The sequence below is a fragment of the Gavia stellata genome, chromosome 2 (genome assembly GCF_030936135.1).
Source record: "Gavia stellata isolate bGavSte3 chromosome 2, bGavSte3.hap2, whole genome shotgun sequence".
In the NCBI taxonomy this organism is placed as follows: Eukaryota; Metazoa; Chordata; class Aves; order Gaviiformes; family Gaviidae; genus Gavia; species Gavia stellata.
The window spans coordinates 92,009,055-92,031,799 of record NC_082595.1 but is presented as its reverse complement, the minus strand read 5'-3'; the positions used below and the strand labels follow the sequence as shown (position 1 = coordinate 92,031,799).

Genomic DNA, 22,745 nt, shown 5'->3' with positions numbered 1-22,745 from the left:
CTCGCATAGCTGTATCTGAGAACTGCATTGTGTTTGAAAGTGACTTACAAATCTACATGCCTGCTTTGGCTGATCCCAAATGTAAATCTCCTAATAATGGGGAAAGCAAGTGGTCAGAGTCTGAGATCATTTCAGCAAGCTTGCTTTCAATAATATCTAGGGCTGATGAATTCTACCCATGTTGTTTCTGTTCATATGTCTGTGTGTAAATGGAGACAGCCTCTTAGCCTGGAGCACACTGAAACCTTATGCCAGTCAAGACACGACCCCTTTATTCCATGCCCCAAATTGCCCATTTAAGTTATTAATGGTAAAAGCAACATATTGGGAAGACAATACGCCTAATCACAAACTAAATAAATCACATTTCATGCACAGAAACTAGTCATAGAAAAGTTGATAAGTAAAAACCTCTACATTTCTTTTCCAATATCCAATGACAATGCATGTCAGTGTTGGAAATCAGCTAGAGTAAGAAAAGTACAATATGCTAAAGGTTTTGGCTTTGTTCTTTTCAAACACATTTTTATTTTTTTTTGAGGAAACAACTGCGAAACTATCTAAGAAGAAAATTCAGAAAATGCTCAAACTATCTTCAAAAGATTAAAAGCACTTCACATACTACTTTGGAAAAAATAAAGGGAGACTCAGTGGGTACCCATAAGGCTGGATCCCCCTAAGTTACTTCACAGCATAGTCTTGCCAAGTTGTTCTACAGAAATCTCCATCATTTTCTCCTTCCTCTCTCTTCAGCTTTCATGAACAGAGAGACTCTGGAAAAGGGAAGTGGTAATGTCAAGGTTGTGAAAGTATGTACCTTGATTTTATTTCCTCTACAAGTTTTGATTAATTAAGCTCTCTAAAAACATATATCTGAGAAGGAAAGCCACTTTAACTCTTCGTTAGTCAATTGCATATGTTAAGTTTTTACTTTTTAAAAAAAATTTATTTAATAGTTACTTGAGTGAGATCAGGGAAAGCACCAGCAAAAGCCCTTCTAAAAAGTCACTGGAACAGATTTTCCATGCTTTCCTAATGCTCTTCCTTTTCTTTCCTCTGACATTTTCCTGAGACTTGTTTGTCATTTCTCGGGAAGCACAACAGCTGCTTTATTTGATTATTCTATTTCATATTTCTTTAGGTTTCCCGTGACAAAACATACACCCCCACAAAAATGCACACACACTTCTTCTCTATGTGTTCAGTATAATTTTTAGAGAGATTGATTTCTTGTTTCCACTCTACTGCATCTACATTACTTGAACACATGGCAATTCCTGGAAATACAGTGTGATGTTGACGTGATTTAAGACACTACAGGTAAGTTTCTTTTTTTTAACTTGCATTCATACAGTCAGATGTAATTCTAGCTAAACTTTGCAGTAATGTATATCGACTATTTCAGAAAGTGTGTACAATTCTATTGTTTCTTTTTTCTTTTTGGTAGCTGTTCATTTTTAAAATGCTCTTTAGTAGCATCCAACTGTTCTTCCAGTGTGTCTAAAAAAAAAAAAATGGGAGGAGCAGATTGCTTTCGTTAGGGTGTGTGAGTGAGGCAGCAAGGGATAGGGAATACAGAAGCACAACTTCATTTAGATTAAAGCCATTTATAACATCACTTTTAAACTCTCAGCAGAAATAATTTACTAAAATGAAGAAATCTAAAAGCAAATTTTGGAAAGTATCAAGAAAATGGGAAAGCCATGAAGCTGAAGAAAAAAAAAAAATCACACAGTTCCATCACATTCAAAGGAATCGGACAGTCTTCACGTCATGTGAGAAAATCTCAGTTACTGGTTCTTCTGGATCTGGTAGAATTACCCTTTCAATATTAGAAGAATATTTCTTCTATGTTGACAGAACAACAAAATTGCAGTACAAAGGACTAACTATTCAAGTGAACCATGCAGAGTATTGCTGAAAATAGTGAGAATATTCCTGTTGGCAGCATTAAGACAGATCTCCAAGAAATGAAACATGCACAGTCTTTCTATGTAGAATAGTATTTTTCTTTTCCTTCATTTAACTGCTCAAACTCTTATTTTATACTTGTCATATTTCAATTACACTGTTCTTTTGGACTTCATAACATTTTCTCTGTTGGGTGAAAGAGCATGTTCAAACTGAAAAGTTTCCCACAGGAAAAACTGTAAAAGTTCAAGGAATAACCTGAAGTTAAGCATCAGTCCTGGGTCAGAAACATGTGTACGTCTGTAAGGCTATCTATACATTTTAATGTAGCAACTACCTGGGCAATCTAGCAAAACAAGGAGCATTTCTCTTGAACTTTGATCTGCACTGCTGATTACTTCTGGCAGGAATCTTAAGGTATTAAATCCTCTATCGATATTAAATGAAAACTTTATTTTTACTTTCTCCAAATTTCACAGGGTTGTTGCCTCAAGTATTAATGAATTACATATTCAAATATTAACATGTAGCTAAACCTACAGAACTGCAGTATTCACATTGTAAATATGTATCTTAATTTGTTTAAAAATAGAAGTTCATTAATTATTTTAATAACAGTGTAAATCAATAAAATCTACTAATTAATGACTATGAGATATTACTGGACAGTAAAATTAGTAAATCACAAGAATGTATTTTTGCTACTTCACAAGCATCTATCAATTTGACACGTTATTTTATAATTCTTTTTATGATTTTATTGGTTTCCTTAATTCATCACTACAATTCTATGGTTTTTATTATCTTACAAAATTTGATATGAGATCTTTGTTGAGCGGTTAAGCATTACATACCTTTTTAGGTATGCATCTTCCAATTATATTGATATTATATTCCAATTATAATGATATTATATGGATAAAATTCATAATCTATGTTCCACCACTTGTAAGTAAATTCCAGAAGACCATGCAGAGAACTTTAATTCTAAAATAGCTAACACAGAATGGATGATGGAATAAGGGATGACTGAAAATAAAATTTCAATATCTCAAGGAAGATAAGCAATTTTCAAATTTATTCCTTGTGTCTCAATGAATCAGCCTATTGACGCACAAGTTGATCGCTCCCCACCAGACATGCCAATAACACATTAAATAGTATTACAATAAACATCTGAAGTTATCAAAAATTTGGCAAAAACATTTGATAACCACTGGCTAAAGCAGCTCAAATTCTGAAAATCTAAAACAATCCCCACATTGAATGGATTCTCTGTTTTAACAGATGTTGCTTACTTAGTGATTCCCTTCTGTGAGACGACTTATAAATAAAAAGAAAGAAATATTTCTAAGTACTTTCCTGGGTGTCAGTGAACAAAATTCCAATTAGATTAACATTTGTGTGAAATACTAAAAGTGTGTGAAACACACTAATTTATTATAAAAATATATGGATAACATATAGTAAGAAAAAAATATCATGTAGCAGCTAGTTCTTCATTTTACATACCTAGAACCTCATTTCTGCCTTTTCTAGCTAATAGAAATAAACCGTTTATTATCTTGAAATGGGATTAATTTCATTCAAACCTACCTTTGAACGAATCTTAGAATCATTGAACAGCCCAGGTTGGAAGGGACCTTGAAAGATCATCTGGCCCAACCTTTCATGGGAAAGGGAGCCTAGATGAGATTATCTAGCAGCCTGTCCAATAGAATCTTCAAAAGCTCCAGTAATGAAAAACCAGCACGTCATCTATGTTTTGCTTAAGGTGGATACGAATAGGCGATTCTAGTGCATTTCATCACAGGGCAGTGTCACCTCAGGGACTCACTAAAATCTTTCTGAATCTTATTTCCCTTTTCCACTAAGTACAGAGAGAGAAGCACCCAGCCTGCACCACAAAATGCCAGACAACGAAGTATTCTCAGGAGTAGCCTTTAGTAGGGATTTCCCTGCATTTCCCTCAAATGCTGTTGCAGAGAACACTGTGGACAACAGGGCTGTTCACGGGAGGTGGTATGTGGTACGTAGAAGAAAGATGAACTGGACAACCTGTATATCCTACCATCTGTACAGGAAATCACTTTCTACCGTATTGCCCCCGAATCACTGAGTCCTACTGTCAGTCTTCACAGCTCTCCCTTATCCTTCACCTGCTCGAGTGGGTCCAGAGGAGGGCCACACAGATGATCAGAGGGCTGGAGCACCCCTGCTATGAGGACAGGAGGAAAGAGTTGGGGTTGTTTAGCCTGGAGAAGAGAAGGCTCCAGAAAGACCTTATAGCAGCTTTCCAATACCTGAAGGGGGCCTACAGGAAAAATGGGGAGGGACTCTTTATCAGGGAGTGTAGCGATAGGAGGAGGGGTACCAGTTTTAAACTGAAAAAGGGTAGATTTAGGTCAGATATTAGGAAGAAATTCTTTACTGCTAAGGTGATGAGACACTGGAACAGGTTGCCCAGAGAAGTTGTGGATGCCCCATCCCTGGAAGTGTTCAAGGTCAGGTTGGATGGGGCTTTGAGCAACTGGGTCTAGTGAAAGATATCCCTGCCCATGGCAGGGGGGTTGGAACTAGATGATCTTTAAGGTCCCTTCCAACCCAAACCATTCTATGATTCTATGATCCTTATCAACCTGAGAAATTCTGTTGAATCAGCAAACTGTCACCTTGTGTGACATTCAGTTTATTGTGAATATCTTGAAAACCAAAGTCGTAGCCAAGTGGATACCAAGTGGTATCCCTTCATTGTGAATTTCAACCAAATTACTCTTCCCTTCTGCTTCCCCCCCTCTCTCCCCTCAGGAGAACTTACTGTTCTTTTTGTGTTGTATGGGGTGATAACCTGGTTAGCCACCAGGGAAACAAAATTAATTTTCCTCTCAGATGAGCAATACAGAAACTATATTAATCTCTGAATTAACATTTTCTGTACCCACAGTCTCTCCACACCAATACACTATTTCTAAAATTAAACTTGTTTTTCAAGGAAAATAAATTATTTTCAATTTTCCACAGTCTATTGTATTACCTACTGTAAAAGCAGGATTTTCCTCAGTCCTGATTCTGAGTTATGTATGTTTCTATCCATACCCTTAGCTAGAACTCAAGTGTGATAGTAGCAGCTTGAAGAATTGTGGAGAAAAGCAAATTCCAGTAATTAGAAGTGAAAAACAGGAAAGCCAGTTTGTTGTGAAATTGTTGCTGACACACCAGCTAGTTGTTTGGCTTGCAGAGAAGTAACTATCTTTTAACCTTGCTGGAAGTTCAAGGGTAAAGAAACAAAACTACGTATTTGGTGCAATCAGGACCAGCTATCTACACAAGCATCTCCAGAGTGCCAGTTGTGAAGATGGCAGGTAGCAGAGAGAACAAATTTGCCTCCTTTCCTACAATTCCCAGGTCTCATAGCCTTCTCTCCCACATATTACCCCAGTGGGTCACACCTGTGAGCCAAACTGACAAACAATTACACATAATCTTACATTTAGTAAAATGCAGGTTATCTGAGTTTGTGCCTATTCAGTGCACCTCCTCACATGTTATAAGGGTGAACCAGCAGATACTCTAAAATGGAAGAAATTAAGAACAAAAGGGGAAAAAGTCTAAACACCAAGGAATCCAGACATGCCATTATGAAACAAAACAAAATAAAAAAACCCAAAGAAAACTCTTGAAAACATTTGTCAGAGCTATAATTAAAAAAAAAAAAAAAAAATCAAAACACCAAAAGACAAACAAACAGGAAAAAAACAACACCCCAAAACCAAAAAATCCAAGAAGCATGTACTTGCTTCTGCCCCTTAATGGCTTATCACTATGGCTGGCACTAGTGAAGTAATTCAGTATCTTTACCTTTGCCACCAGCATCCCTTTTAGTAGTCCGTGGTGGGTTGATCCCAGCCAGCACCTAAGCACCCACATAGCCACCCACTCACTCCCCCCACCAGCAGGTCAGGGGAGAGAATAGGAAGAACAAGAGCAACAAAACCTTTGAGATAAAGACAGTTTAATAAGTGAAAGAAAGACAAAAGTAAAAACAAAACAAGTGATACAAAGGCAAAATCACTCTCCATCTCCTACAAGTAGACTGATGTGTGGCCAGTCTTCGAGAAATGGCTGCTTCCCCCAGAAAACCCTCCCTGCAATTCTACTGCTGATCATGATGTTATATGGCATGGAAAATCCCTTTGGTCAGTTCAGGTCAGCTGTCCTGGCTGTGTCCCCTTCCAACTTCTTGACCACCCCCAGCCTACTCATTGAGAGGAGGAAGAGTGGGAAAAAGAGAAAGCCTTGATGGTGTGCAAGAACTGCTCAGCAATAATGAAAACACTGGTGTGTTACTAACATTGTTTTAGTCACAAAACAAAATACAGCATCATACTGGCTGCTATGAAGAAAATTAACTCCATCCCAGCCAGTCCCAGTACATAGTCTTTTGGATCACACAGTACAATTCATAATCTTGAGTTAGTTATTTACAAAAGAGGTCTTCACCACCCAAAATGCAAGCAGCAAAAAGAAGTGTGTTCAAACTATATTGGAAGATGATGTTTAGAAGCCCCATCTTGAAGTAGATGACTGAATATTTAAGAGATCATGGTGCCAGATGAAAATAAAGCAAGCCAAAAGAATTACTGAATAACCTTTGATAGGCTCCCATTGATTAAATACTTTGTATGATGTTAACAATGTTAAGTGTTAAATGCAACCCAGTGTGAATTGAGACTACCCAAGCCTCATTGCTGAGTGTCTTTTGAACAGAATTGCTGGAGTGCCTCTCACCTAACCTGACTGACACACTTAGAAAATAGGGTACTCTTTACAGAGGTAGAAGATGCAGGTATGATTTCCTAAAAGTTAGATGAGTCCTCCATCCTTAACCTCCTGGTTTCTGGACAAGTACCCTTAATCACTAAGATACTATATTAATAGCTTAATACATTATAACACTGCGTTCTTCAGTGGTGTTTCTAGGTGCCCAAACCTACTGCATTGTATGTAAAACTCAAAGCTGATGGTTTATGTGGTCTCTGAACCCTAAATGGAACTTAGGGGTAGGATTTCCTATTTTGCCTACCTTAAAAACCATACATATGAAAGAAGCCCTTTTTTCAAGCAAACATTATTACAGTTCTGGATCGGTGCCGTACCAGAAGTTTAAACACATCCACTTTCATCGAACAAAAAGACATAGGGATCCACAGACCCTCAAGAATGTAAGCTGAAGGCTTCCTTACTTTAAAAATTAAATTGATTGCTCAGACTTATTCCTAAATTCAATATAAATTTCACTTTAGATGTTTATGTGCCATGTTTGTGTGCAAGTGCAGACACTCTGGGCCTTTGAACAACAAAAAAGATAGGAGAAATATTAATCTCCTGACAGATAGCAGACAAGTGCATCATCATTGACATGTTCCATCTACAAATAGCAGCTACTGACAAACAACTGATTCCTACAAGCTGAAAGCTTAGGGACATTAAATGAACCCTTCTTTTGAAGCATTTCTTTTCAATTGCAAAACCACCATGTTCAAATAAGGACATTTTTATTTTGGATGAGAAATCTCAACCATTATTTCATAAAAATGCAATGACATAATTTTAATAAAAATAAGAAATAAAACATCTTCTCTTCTCTCAGGAACTTTGGCAATAACCTACCTCATCTCAAATCTCATAGAATCAGCCCCTTCCTCTACCACCTTTTTATGTAACCCCACTCTGATTATGATAGTGGGTTTTGGTAGTAGAAAAGTCTCTTTGCAGATCTATCCCTTGGCCCACTGAGATCTCTCTTTCCTCTGGAGTTGTCCTTCAGCCATATGGCCTACAGTTGTTCCAGGAATTTTTGTTTAATGCTTCTATTGAATTCCCATATACAGGGCAAAGAGTAGCATTATGCATTTCTCTGTCATTCCTCACCACTGCAGCATAGCTGTGTTACATTGACAGTTCTGGAGTGCTTCTTGGTACTAAAAAACAATCCTTAAGGGATGTAACATACAGTTTTGTGGCCAATAACTTTCAGGAAGATTGGAGTTTTGTATGTGCAATAACAATACAAGCAGCAGAAGGGCAGTTCACCAATACACAATAGACCTGACTCTGTGCTTCACTGAGATTGTCTGTAATCATTCTAGAGATTCAGCCTGATGGTATTAATCAACACCAAGAAAGGGACCACAAGATCATGCAGCTGCACTTTATCTTGACCTAGAGAGATCACCTCCAAGCAATAAAAGCAAGTTTAATTCCTTTGCCCATGTAATTTCTGCTTTGCTGACAAGACTGTCAAAGCCCATGTCATTTATGGTTGCTACAGATGCTATTCTGAGATACAGTTGTCAGTGAATCAACTGATAACTGCCAATAAACAGGCAACAGGGGGTAGAAATTTTTATCTATACTGCCTTGCACTGCAGACAGGAAAAGCACTGCACATGGAGTGGATGTGAACTGGCTTTATTCGCATTCAGTCAATCTGATAAATGAAATAAACCAGTTAAAAACTAACCACTATTCATTAAATTATTTTGTTTCAGGTTAGACCAAACACTGTGGTAAACTGCATTTCAAAACCGCATGAAATAACTGGAAGAGTAAAAAAGAAAAAAAAATAAGCATATTATGGACTGCTGCTTTTCTTTAAGTCAGTGAGAATGGCAAGCGCCCACTACATTTTCAAATTAAATCCAATAAAATTTTCATAATTGTAAGGCTAGGTAAGAATCCTTAGAAAAAGCCTGGAATCTGCTAAACCTTAGGCTATCCATTAACAAATGAGCATTCATCACTGCAGCAGAGGCAGTAGTCTATCAAGGCTATATGGTATAGAATTGTTGGAAGTGATGCATGGAAGGATGGGGCTGAGGTATCAGTGATTCAGGACAGAATAGACAGTAGAGAGCACAGGGAGCAGATGATATGGAACATGTTAGTGCTAGGAGCCATTTGGATACACCTGCTCAAGAGCTGGTGATTTGTTTCACTGGCTTCCGGAATTGACAGGTTCCCAGCCATCTCCCATCCTCTGTCCTTTTCAATGCATTAGTCTGAGTGTTGCTGTGGAAGTAATTCTCCAGCTGGGGTAGAGTATGAAGTGGAGGAGAAAGTGCAAGAAATGCTGCCAGAACATCGGTCTAAGATATTCATCTTAGGCCTACTGGAGAATATGTGATGGTAAAAATATTCTGGAAATTCAGTCAGCAATTCCTGGCTTACCTCTTGTCTAAACTCTTATAGGTAATATAGAGTAACTATTGATACATGCTTTTTTATTTGAAGTTCAGCTGCAAGCATCTAAACACTGAAAACGCTACAGAAGCAGCACTCTTTAGAAGAAGAAACTAGTTCCCTATTTTATTTTTTTCCCAAGAGAAGTCCTTGCCATCTTAATTCTATAAAGCAATGTAAAAAACATTTTAATAATTTTCCTTTTAAGCAAATAAAAAACTCACTGGAAGACCTTGGTCTGTTTCTTGAACATTACCATGAAAATGAATACATCAGTGAGAGTCAGCATATCCTGCTAGAACTACTCACCCTAATTCCATTCTTCATTCTCAAGAATCCTCTGAACTGAACATGGCTAGATTCAAAAGCTATGCAGAAACCGCGACTGCATTCCACAGTGTGCTGTACAATCCTGGGCAAGGGGCATTTTCAGTGTGTCACAGCAATCCACACACACTGGTTTTCCCATGAAAACCAAGATACAGAGATAGAATTATAGAATCACAAAATGGTTTGGGTTGGAAGGGACCTTAAAGATCAGGTAGTTCTAACCCCCCTCCCATAGGCAGGGACACCTTCAACTAGACCAGGTTGCTCAAAGCCCCATCCAACATGGCCTTGAACACTTCCAGGGAGGAGTCTGGGAGTGTTCAAGGTTAAGGAGATGTGTGCCTTAATCTCCCAGCTTGAAGTTGAGACCTTTGTATGTTTTCTGTATTCTTCTCTTTCCTGCATGTGGGTATGGTCTTATTAGGTACAAGATTTCTTTATCATGGTTATTTATTATCTATAACCCTATAACCTCTGGGAGTACCAGCTAGGAATTAGGATGTGTCCAATATATGCACTCAGGCTTGAAGACAGAAGTGCCTCTTAGTCCTATGGATTCCATCAAAAAGAACCAATGTTTAAGCATATTTCTTACTTCCTAGTAAAGAAACTTCCACGAAATCTGACAAATAGCATCTGACTTACAGAATAAGATGAAATTTAAAAACATGTAACACTACTGCTTTCTCAATTCCTCCCATTCTTGTCCCTGTATTTAGAAAGTTTAAGTATAAAATTGTATGCTGTTGTTATTACTATCTATACTTTGGTAACACTTGAGAATTCTCAACATGAAACATGAGCACTGTGCAGTGCATCACAACCCACAACAACAACATTTATGGTACATAAATATAAATAGGGCACAACTCAAATTAGGTCATGTTACATCATTTCACCAAATAAAATAACCATGTTCCTTTATACATTTCCCATCACGAATCCCCACGTTCTTGCACAAGTGCACATTTAGAAATGGGTAGCAAAACATTAATCATATTTTCTATTTTTTCAGTGCATGCAGGGATAAGATCTACAAAAGCTGAGTCCCTTTCAACTGCACTGAAGGCAATGGGAATCAAAGTTTTTAAATACCTGAGTTTTTAAATACCTGATCATGACATTCACCCCATGTAATCTGATTTTTAAGTGCTGTTTTAACAGTAGGTTAAATCAGATTCTTTATTAAACTAATTCAATCCCTGTTCCTGCAATGCTGAGAAGGTCAGAATTTTATTACCATTTAAATGTACTACCACAGCAGGTGAACCCTTTAGGAGTACCTGCAATCCCAAGGGATCAGGCACTATATCAAAGGCATAAACCATAAAGACTGTATGTGTGCACACACATATATATGTTATATATACATGTTATATATACATATACATTTATATATAGGAAAGACTATTCCATTTATTTGCAACCCCTGAAAAACTAATTGTGATCACCCAAAGGACATTTCGGTACCTACAGTAGCATCATAAAAAAGGTAACGTGCGTTTTTTACACTTTCACCATTCATTCTTACATAGTAAAGGCGTTTTAATTTTTTGTTTGCGTTCTATTGAACTTTCATGGCAAGCAGCCCAGTGTACAGCTTACAGGAAAAAAAAAAAGAAAAGATCATGTGTTCATTGATAAAACTGATATAGTTCCTATTTTGGGAAGAGCAGTTGCACTCTGCTGAACAGAACAGAGGTAACCTACCAGAAATTTGCATTTTTGCCTTATTTTGTTTGAAATACTTATTTCATCTAAGGGATGTAAACACTATAATAAACAATGATGGAGACTCAACTTCAGAATAGTACATTTGTGCTGCAAATGCATATATCTTACTATGAATAAGAGTCACAGTGAGAGTGCAGAAACTATATCGAATGCTAACAGACAAAATTAAGCTTTTAGTAATCATCACATATATAACAAACCTGACTATAGCACTGTGTCTTTATAGTGAAAAAGAGTAACTTCATATGGACCAAGGCTAGAGACAGAACAGTATGGACACAAGATATTCTGTACACTATCAAAAAATCAAAGTGGAATGACTTACCACTTCTTCATGGGTAGCACTTTCTACATTTATACCATTAACCTAAAAACAGATACGATAGGGAGAAAATGATTTGCAATATGTAAGTTAGTTAATGAAATAAACTTAAAGGCAAGTATGAAACAAATGTTTGTGGAAAAAGTGAATGTTTACTGACCTGTATTATTGCATCTCCTATAAATAACATTCCTGTTTGGTCAGCTGTGGGATTACAGAAGGAGTACATTTTAATTGAAAGTAGTACTGAAAAATAATGCTATATTCTCTTTCAGCAATTGGTTTAGCGTGCTGTTTGTAACCTTCATTTGAAACTGATTTTGTTGTGAAAATACCAATGGCATAGCAATCAGTATTAATCCTATAAAGGTAATAGATTCCTAGCAATTTTAAACAAATTAAGAGAGTTACTTCCCATGCACAAAGAACTTATTTAATATGGAACACAAATGTCATTTCTCACTAACGAAGGATTTCATTAAATTATGTGGGAAGTGTGATTTACACTTTTCATTATTCTTCCACAAAAGGGAAATAGGAATATCTGAAACTACTTAGTAATTCCTTTCCCCCTGAACAAATTTACAGGGATGGCTACAATTACAGAGCTTGTGACTAGAATTTAATACAACACTTTAACATGAAGTTTGAGTTAGCTTTACTAAATACACAATACATTATTCCAGTCTGTAATTTGCATGTTTCCTGCCTTACAGAGTTAATGGGAATAATGTAATGAAACTGCAAAAAATTCTGCACAGATACAAACAATGATATTTTTGAGGTGTTTTCTCTCACTTTTAATTTTTTTTACTTTTTAGTGGAATTTGGAGATGTTTATCTATTGGAATTTATTACTTAATTGAAAGTAAGGCTCTGATCCTGCAAAGACTGATATGATTAAATAAGGCGTATCAGTCTTACATATGATCTTACAGGGTCACAGCTTGAGGCTTTGAAGAATGCAATAAATGTTAACAAAGACAGTATTTTGAGAGATGGAAACAGAGGTAAAAAAGAAAGAAAAAACTGCACAGAGTATTCTCATCATTTCTGCAACATAGCTTTTGCCACAACAAATGTATCTTTGGTACAAAATAGTTTTTTCATGTTAAATTTATCTTTCTAATAGATTTTTCATCACTCTCTTGGCAGGTAAAAGATAACAGTTCATTAGTCATACTTTTACCAGTACTTAGGAAAGATTTCACTATTTATTTTAAATACCATGCTACAAATTGTCTTGAAGGTCTTTACCCCACTTACTTCTTATCCGGCTTTATATTTAAAAATATGCACACAATTTGTAACAGCTGGTATAGAAAAGAGACATCTATGTACAGAAATGCAACTGAATTAAAGCTGTTCAAAAACATACGAAGCAATGTGAAGTAGCCTATCTTTGGTACATACATTGCTAGAGGTGCTGAACATTAGCTTGGACATCTCAATACTAAACTTCTGTTCAAGATGTCACTAATACATAATAAAATCATAGAATTATTTGGGTTGGAAAGGAACTTAAAAATCATTTAGTTCCAACCCCCCTGCCAGGGGCAGGTACACCTTCTGCTAGACCAGGTTACTCAAAGCCCTGTCCAACCTGGCCTTGAACACTTCCAGGGATGGGGAATCCACAATTTCTCTGGGCAACCTGTTCCAGGGCCTCACCATCCTCGTGGGGAAGAATTTCTTCCTAATATCCAATCTAAATCTACCCTCTTTCGGCTTAATGCCATTACCTCTTGTCCTATCACTACATGCCCTTACAAAAAGTCCCTCTCCAGCTTTCTTGTAGGCCTTCTTTAAGTACTGGAAGGCTGCTATAAGGTCTCCCTGCATCCTTCTCTTCTCCAGGCTGAACAACCCCAGCTCTCTCAGCCTGTCCTCATAGGAGAGGTGCTCCAACCCTCTGATCATCTTCGTGGCCCTCCTCTGGACTCACTCCAACAGCTCCATGTCCTTCTCATGTTGGGGGCCCCAGAGCAGAACGAGAGGAGAGTAGAGGGGGAGAATCACCTCCCTTGACCTGCTGGTCACACTTCTTTTGATGCAGCCCAGGATACAGTTGGCTTTCTAGGGTGCAAGTGCACATTGCCAGCTCATGTTGAGCTTCTCATCAACCAACACCCCCAAGTCCTTCTCCTCAGGGCTGCTCTCAATCCATTCTCCACCCAGCCTGTATTTGTGCTTGGAATCGCCCTGACCCATGTACAGGACCTTGCACTTGGCCTTGAATTTCATGAGGTTCGCATGGGCCCACCTCTCAAGCCTGTCAAAGCCTCTCTGGATGGCACCCCTTCCCTCCAGCGTGTCGACCACACCACACAGCTTGGTGTTGTCGGCAAACTTGCTGAGGGTGCACTCAATCCCACTGTCCATGTCACGAAAAAAGATGTTAAACAGCGCCGGTCCCAATACCGATCCCTGAGGAACACCACTCATCACTGGTCAACACTATATACCACTATATACCAATAGTGAAAAACATGTGAATTATTTTTAATTCAATGCTTATGTCGGGGTCATTGGGCTGCTTTAGGAAAGTGGGAGCATACTTGAATTGGAGATAGAAGGGAAGAGGGTGTGTTTGAAATTCCAATTGCGGGAAAGTATAAAAGGAGAAAATCAAAGGGTGCATGCTTTTCCCACTGTGTGTGATTGGCCTAGAACTGAGTGGATAAACTTTGAGTATGTCTGTATTAGGAAGTGATGAGGCAGAACAGATATAGACCAGGAATCAGGGCAATTGGTGCTGAGGTTCCTTACGCCCACACTGTATAGGTTTCAGGGATTTTAATTCAGATCAGTTATACTGGTCTCTCAGCCTGAATGCTCCCACGTAATGTGAAGCTGCCCAAGGAAACTTATTGCACAAACCTTTCTGTTTTGTGGGCCCCTAAGCAGCCCATCCTAAGGCACAACAGTGCCACACAGTGATGCACTCCTGCTGCCAATAATAGCTGCAACAGGCCACATACGCAGAAGCAGATCTTACTTACAAGTTATGTAATGGCTCCTGCAACTTGAATCAATGCAGAGCCTGGACATCAATTGAAGGAGGTGTAACGCAGGGAGAGTGGATTCTCAACCTACTTCAGGAGGACACCCCTAATAAGCCAATCCTGGGATATTATTCTGTGTGTGGGTCACAGTAGGACTCACTCTTCAACTGACTGCAGCAAGGCAGATGTGTTTATTTATACTTCAACAAGTGCCAGTCAGTTGACCTGTAGGCCACAGATGTGATGAGGAAGGCACATGTGGGCAGCAGGCAGTGTTGTTTTCCTGAGGCCCCACCTTGTTGGCTCTTCTGGGAGGCCAAAGCAGCTGTCACCATTGTAACAGTACATTGGACAGTAACTCAGCAGCACTGAAGACAAATCCCTTCCAGGAGCAATGGAGGCCGAACCTTTCCCACCTGACTGTTGACTGTCAGGCCAGCAAAGATTCATTGGTCACCCCACAGGAGTGATGAGTACTGCAGTATCCCTAGCTACCTACTGTGTGTGTTAGCCAATGAATTTTATACTTGAAGAGCAGAAAGCAATTATATCCTGCTTGCAGAGTCTCTACACACAGTCAAAGCTGTCCAGACAAGTAAATGAGAGAAGGAGCATTATGTGGTCGATACCAAATGCTCTGTGAACTGAAACAAAGCACGGAAAATGGGGACAATCGGGGCATTTGCTCCAAAAGTGCATTACACTGCAAACTAACCCAATAATGTAGACACTTTCATGGCTGCTACCATCACTGCCAATGATGGTACTCTGGCAAACTATGCTTGCAAGTCTGTGATGAAACACTTTGGGTTTAGCCAATTGTCTATAAATTAAAATCAATGATGACTTCTAATAAAAATATTTTCCACAAATCAAATTGTAGAGGACATGTCACTATGATGCAGAAATTACAATATAGTTTACAGGCATGTTAGAAATGAAGTGATTAGAAAAACTTGGAAAGAGACAAAAAGGCAGTCTTGTTTCTCTAAGGGATATTTTAAATCTGAAGACAAGACATCTACTGATGCTTTCATTAAGTCATATGTTCTCTACATGACAAAAACGTTAAGTAAAATGTTCCAGGCTATGTGGGACTTTTTCTCCCACTGGTAACATCCTCATACTTAAAGGTGTCTACAAAAGGCTGCTCTGCAATTATCAGTCACAATGTGGAAAATGAATCAGTACTAAAACACTTTGGGAGTGTTTTGGGAGAGCTTTGGGATACCAAGGAGCATATAACCTTATTCAGAGAAACAGGAAATATACCTTTTTTGGAATCCAGTATGCCTCCTGAAGTTTTACTTGAAATAATATTTTAGTAGCAGTGAATTGAACATAGCCAAAAAAAAGACTTTGAAAAGAAAATAAGCACAGAGTACTGATAAGCAGAAATGTAGCAGGCTGTAAAAGAAAATGAAGTGTGTGCTACAACAATTAGTGCTACATCACCTTTACTCTACATCTTAATTATGTTTACAAAGGTTTAGTATTGATCAAATGCTATACATTGATTAAATTTACAAGTGATACTGAAGGGTTGGAAAACATCAGGGAAACACAAAGGGGCTTATGTTGAAGAAATGATACGAAAATAACCATAAAAAAAAAAATCTTATTTTTGAGAATATTAGACTTGAAAAACTTTCCCAAAAGCAAACGACCCATCATTCTAGTAATTACAAAAAAAGATTCAGACAGAGCCATGAACTATGAAATTAATTTGCAATCAGTGAGAAAGGAAAAGAACCAGTAATTCTTTCTAGCTTTGCCTTGCTTCCTTCTCCTATCCATTAGGGCTGAAGAAGGGCTGTATTAAATTTTCCAAAACTTGCAAGATTGTGAAATGGTAAATTTACTGAACAGACTCTCAGGAAATTCTGACTTACCACATGTTCATTGATGCACAACTCTATGCAGATTTGAGTCTGTAAATAATCTGATGTTCTTATATTTTTCAAGATTGATCACTATACATATTTTCACTCAATTTTTGTTGAATTCCTGAATCACACAAGAAACATACCAGGTACTATGTCCTCTGAGATTATTAGTGATGCACAAAAACATGCTGCTTAAAGCACACAATGAGGGGCATTGACTTCATGGATCTCTCAATTCATAAGCTTAAATTTAATTATATGCATAATTATTTCACTGCATAAAGAAAATCTAAAGCAACAGTTAATAAACTAGATGAAATAAAAATAAAAGACTGGAGAAACTGGTATATAGGATGCAAGAGACATCTCAAAGTTATTCAATTGTATTTTTCCCTCCTCTCCCATGAACTGGACATAACTACAGTCATGACTATAAAGACACACCTGCTGCAATTTGCTGTATTTTTTTTTTTTTTTAAGACAAGCAGTTTGACATTTTTAATCTATGTTTTAAAACACAACTATATTAACTCAAATATTGAAAACTACCTTGTTAGGGAAGTTTTTAAAACTGAACATACTCTTTACAAGACTTGGTTATATTTCATTTCTCTGTTTAAATAAAACAAAAAAACTTTCCAAATTTCTGTTTTTGACCTTAAGGTTTCCTTAGTTTAGTCTTCTTCCTCTTTATAGGTGTCCAGTTTATCATGTAAAGAAAAGCTGTAAGTCACTCAATAATACAATGCATTTCATCAAATATCCATGCCATTATTCTAATCTGCCAGGTTCCTTATGCTGAATTAAGTGGCAGATGGGGAATTGGGACTTCTCTCTCCACTTTTTCTCAGTGCCTATGGAGCAAGCAGAAAGAGATAATTTCATGTTCATAAAAGTACTGTACCTACCCTTCCAGAAGTCACTTCTAGATCTAAGCATACACAAGCCTGAAGCACTGAAGCTCAACACATCGTAAGAATCAATTCAATGTGAACGTGTATTGGGTTTGCGTGGCAAGGTTTTGGTAGCGGGGGCAGGGGGGCGCTACAGGGGTGGCTTCTGTGAGAAGCTGCTAGAAGCATCCCCTATGTCCGATAGAGCCAATGCCAGCCGGCTCCAAGACAGACCTGCCGCTGGCCAAGGCCGAGCCAATCAGTGACGGTGGTAGCACCTCTGGGATAACGTATTTAAGAAGGGGAAAAAAACAACTGCACAAAGGCAGATGGAGAAGAGAGGAGTGCAAATATGTGAGAGAAACAGCTCTGCAGACACCAAGGTCAGTGAAGAAGGAGGGGGAGGAGGTGCTCCAGGTGCCAGAGCAGAGATTCCCCTGCAGCCCCTAGAGACGACCATGGTGAGGCAGGCTGTCCCCATGCAGCCCATGGAGGTCCACGGGCTCCAAGCAGCTGGATGCCTGAAGGAGGCTGTGACCCCACGGGAAGCCTGCGCTGGACCAGGCTCCTGGCAGGACCTGTGGACCCAGGGAGAGGAGCCCACACTGGACAGGTTTGCTGGCAGGACTTGTGACCCCGCAGGGGCCCATGCTAGAGCAGTCTGTTCCTGAAGGACTGCACCCCATGAAAGGGACCACGCTGGAGCAGTTAATGAAGAACTGCAGCCCATAGGAAGGACCTACATTACAGAAGTTCATGGAGGACTGTCTCCCACGGGCGGGACCCCACGCTGGAGCAGGAGAAGAGTGTGAGGAGGAAGGAGCAGCAGAAGCAACATGTGATGAACTGACCACAACCCCCATTCCCCGTCCCCCTGTGTCGCGAGGGGGAAGGTAGAGAAAAAAATTGGGAGTGGAGTTAAGCCCAGGAGAAGGGAGGGGTGGGGGGGAGGTGTTTTTTAAGATACGGTTTTATTTCTCATTATCTGTGGAATTTGGATAATGAGATGGGATTCCTGTGCACAAAGAACCATTAAGACTGCCCTTGCTATCTCTTGTGCAACCCGGGGGAGCGGAGACTCGCCCAGCTAACACAGGGTGCAGATAAGGAGGGGGCCCTGTGGAGGCAGGACTGCCCTGCTTATGGTCAGCAAAGACAGTAAAATAACAGGAATCTGAAGGGTTCTTTGTTTCTTCGAAAGGCTTCATGTCCGGTAACTGACCTTTGCCTCATTACCTGTGAAATGCATATTACAACTCACACCCCTGCATATGCTAATGAAGATTATAGAGGTCATGCTAATCGTCTATGACTATAGCATTCATCTCTCCACCCAAATCATGCTACAAGTCACGTATGGGGGGGGGGGAACCTCATAGTTTTGGGGATAAAAGACAGCGAAAATGATTTTTAAAGTGGGAGAGAACCACCTTGATACCTGACGGACCAGTTGACAGGCTGTGTTCTCTTCCTCCACCCCAGGCAGGGACGCCTCTCTGGGTAAGCGCTGCGCCTCTCACCCTCTGGGTGAAAGTTATCCCCGCGTTCTTGTATTACTATCAAGTTTGCTAGCAATAATAACCTTAATTATTAGCACTACTGTAGTTAGAGAATTTATCAACGGCAATCTCGAATCTGTTTCTGTCACTCTCAATAAAATAACTAATTTCAATTTTTGTGCATCTGCTCAGTGCACGTCCTTTTGCTGGGGCTCTGATAAACGAATCAGTGAAAGTCCTGGGACTCTGACAGGCAAATTTTGAAACTACATTCCTTTTAACGCGACGTTATCCTACTCCAATTTTGTTTGGTAATAAATTAAACTAGTCTCCCCAAGTTGAGTCTGTTTTGCCCATGACGGTAATCGTGAGTGATCTCCCTGTCCTCATCTCGACCCCTGAGCCTTTCGTTATATTTTTCTCTCCCCTGTCCAGCTGAGGAAGGGGAGTGATGGAGCAGCTTTGGTGGGCGCCTGGCATCTAGCCAGGGTCAACCCACCACAGAGAGATGCACAGGATGAGAGAGGTGAGACAGGTACTGGACAGAGTAGGCAAAGACTGGATGTAGCAGGGAGCACAGGTTTGGAGAGATAATAATGAGCCTTATGTGAATTAAGAAGTAGGATATTCAGCAGCGCTACAGAAATTGCCATTGATCCTTCTCAATACTTTGATCATGAATGCCTTAATGGCAGAATGAATCTCCTGCTGACTCACAGAAGATCAGTGAATAAAAATGCAACTCTGGGAACAGGTTATGGGACTGTTGAAAAGCTGAGGCCAACCTGCAGACCAGTATTTTATCTTTGCATAGCTGCATAGAATACAGCGTTGTATCTGCAAAGTTAACACAGGATAAAACTGGTTTGGCCTGGGAAGTCACAACCATTTTCTCTTCAGCTTGGACTACATGAAGAACAACATGAACTATAACAGTGCGCAGGCAGCATAAGCATCACCAGGAAAGATTCTACCTTTAATCCAAGCACCTGAGCAAGAACTGATCACTCTGAGATCAGTTTTCCTCACAGTTTAGCATATGCAACTGTGCACGCAACTGATACTAAGAATTGCCTAGGACAATGTTACCTGCTAGCAACTGTAAATTTTGTCTGATTTTGTTCCATAAAAGTACTAACAAACACAGTTGTCTTCTGTTCTATCCACCGCACCAAGTAGTAGGGTCCTGTAGACAACATAAGGCTGTGTTTTTCTTGTAACGCTGTAATGATTGGTAAAGTCACAGGGCTAGAAAGCTGATGTGTGCAAGAGGTGGGGATAGAGACTGAAGGGGTCAAAAGGCAGCTACTTTTACTGCTGCTCACAGAAGTACTAATATGGGAAAATTTGGGAAACCACGATTTATAGCAAGAAATTGGCACTCCTGTGTTCAAAAGTGAAAATTATTATTTTGTTCCATACAAAAAATGTGCAGTTATTAGGACAGGAAAATTTGGGGGAGCATATAAAAAAGAATTTAAATCATTTCAAGAAATGAACACAATTAATTAAACATGATTTCTTGCCACTCTGTGGTGACAGGAAAGCAGAGAGCAACAATCTGGACTTTGTATTTTAATTAGGGAGAGCCTAATTTTACTTTCTCCTTCCCTTCTCTTCCGCACTGGCACATAATTCAAAATAGTGTTATAGCCTGCCTTTATTTATTTATTTACTGCCTCAAGATTACTTCAGTACTAAGAAGCTACACAGACAGAAGCTAGATGTAGAGGGGCAGCTAGAGGAGAAACATACGAATCTGTAAAATCAAGAGACATTACCTGACATAATATTGCCAAGAAAAAGGGGAAAAAAACGTATCTAAACACTGTAAGTTCTGATCTTACACTACTATAAAATCAATCTGCGTATTAAACCTTTTATCATACCATGATATGTAGCTGCATCAGATTCCAAAAAACTGGACAGGATTAGGTTGACCAAATACTTGGATAAGAAACCCACAAAATAACTGCTGCTGCAAAAAGTGATGTTTTCTGAGTCAGTAAGTTTTACTCAAGACATGAAGTCATTGTTAAAATAATGCCTTACCAAGACTGTAAGCAAAAGTATACTTCCAGAAGACACTATGCTATTTGAATTGCAACTGGAATAAGTTATGAGGGATTTGAGATGATTTATCACTTTCTACAGTGACAGAAATGATTGTCTCAAAAGTTTAGTCAAATTCCATGCTAGCTTGTAACATTAATTTCTGGCTTTATTGCACTGAAAATACCACTATTGTGTTTTTCATAATTTCTAAGAAACTACTGTTAAATAAATCAATATTATTTACTAGAAAGAAAACAGCTTTTGCTTTGAGAAAGTCACTTAATTCAAAACAACTGCACATGTTCCTGGAAAAGGCCGATTTACAAAGTGTACTGTAGACTCCTTTGTATTTTGGGTATACACAAGCACTGCTGTTTTTATCAAAAAGACACTGAGAAGGATCTGGGCATCCTGGTGGACAACTTGCTGGACATGAGTCAAAAATGTGCTCTCATAAATGGCATCTTGGTCTATGTAACAAGGAGTGTTGTCAGCTGGTGGAGGGAGGCGATCCTTCCCCTCTATTGTATCAGAAATAGTGTGGCCAGCAGGAGTAGGGTTGCCCCCCTGTGCTCAGCACTGGAGAGGCCGCACCTCGAATCCTGTGTTCAGTTTTGGGCCCCTCACTACAAGAAGGACATTGAGGTGCTGGAGCGTGTCCAGAGAAGGGCGACAAAGCTGGTGAGGGGTCTGGAGCACAAGTCTGATGAGGAGCAGCTGAGGGAACTGGGGTTGTTTGGTCTGGAGAAGAGGAGGCTGAGGGCAGATCCTACCGCTTTCTACAACTACCTGAAAGGAGGTTGTAGCCAGGTGGGTGTCGGTCTCTTCTTCCTAGTAACAAGGGATAGGATGAGAGAAAACAGCCTCAAGTTGTGCCAGGGGAAGTTTAGAACAGGTATTTGGAAAAATTTCTTCACCAAAAGGGTTCTCAAGCATAGGAACAGGCTGCCCAGGGAGGTGGCTGAGTCACCATTCCTGGAGGTATTTAAAAGACATGTAGATGTGGCACTTAGGGACAGTGGTTTAGTGGTGGGCTTGGCAGTGTTAGGTTTATGGTTGGACTTGAGGATCTTAAAGGTCTTTTCCAACCTAAATGATCCTATGATTCCACTCAGCACTGGTGAGACACACCTGGAGTGCTGTGTCCAATTCTGGGCTCCCCTGTACCAGGAAGATGCGGTCTTACTGGAGCAAGTCCAGTGAAAAGCCACAGAGATGAAGGGACTGGAGCACCTTTCATGTGAGGAGACGCTGAGGGAGCTGGGAGTGTTCAGCCCAGAGAAGGGAAGGGTCAGGAAGATCTTATCAATGTTTATAAAGACCTCACAGGAGGGGATGAAGCAGAGGGAACCAGACTCTTCTTAGTGGTTTCACTGACAGGACAAGAAGCAACGGGCACTAGCTGAAACGCATGAAATTCCATTTGAACACAAGAAAATACTTTTTTACTGTGAGGGTGACCAAGCACTGGCACAAGTTGCGCAGAGAGGTTGTGGAGCATCCATCCTTGGAGATATTCAAAAGGCATCTGAACACGGTCCTGGGCAACTGGCTCTGGGTGACCCTGCTCAAGCAGAGGGGTTAGGCCAGATGACCTCCAGAGGTCCCTCCTAACCTCAACAATTCTGTGATTTGCACAGAATATATTTGTATAATATGCTTATATATTTTAGTATTTTTGTTCAAAATACCATGACTTTGAAATAACATTAACCTATTAAGAAAGTATTTGTTGTAAACAAAGATATTCTGAATGAAAACAGGATTTAGTTTCACAGTTTAGTTTTCAGATGCTGACTCTTCTCAGAATTATCCTTCATACTCCAGGCAGCCCATCTCAGTTTCTGGATCTTTTTGCTGAGAGAAAC

At 39.4% G+C, this 22,745-nt stretch overlaps 1 protein-coding gene across 1 annotated transcript in view; it reads right to left on the bottom strand.

Annotated features, from left to right (window-relative positions):
- SNTG2 (syntrophin gamma 2) overlaps positions 1–22,745 on the bottom strand; it is a 185,898-nt gene that overhangs the window by 128,669 nt on the left and 34,484 nt on the right. Inside the window, exons 4-5 of the mRNA XM_059835573.1 lie at positions 11,700–11,743; positions 11,543–11,584 (exon numbers count right to left, since the gene is read on the bottom strand). Of these exons, the coding sequence (XP_059691556.1) occupies positions 11,543–11,584; positions 11,700–11,743 (86 nt within the window). The remainder of the gene's footprint in view (positions 1–11,542; positions 11,585–11,699; positions 11,744–22,745) is intronic.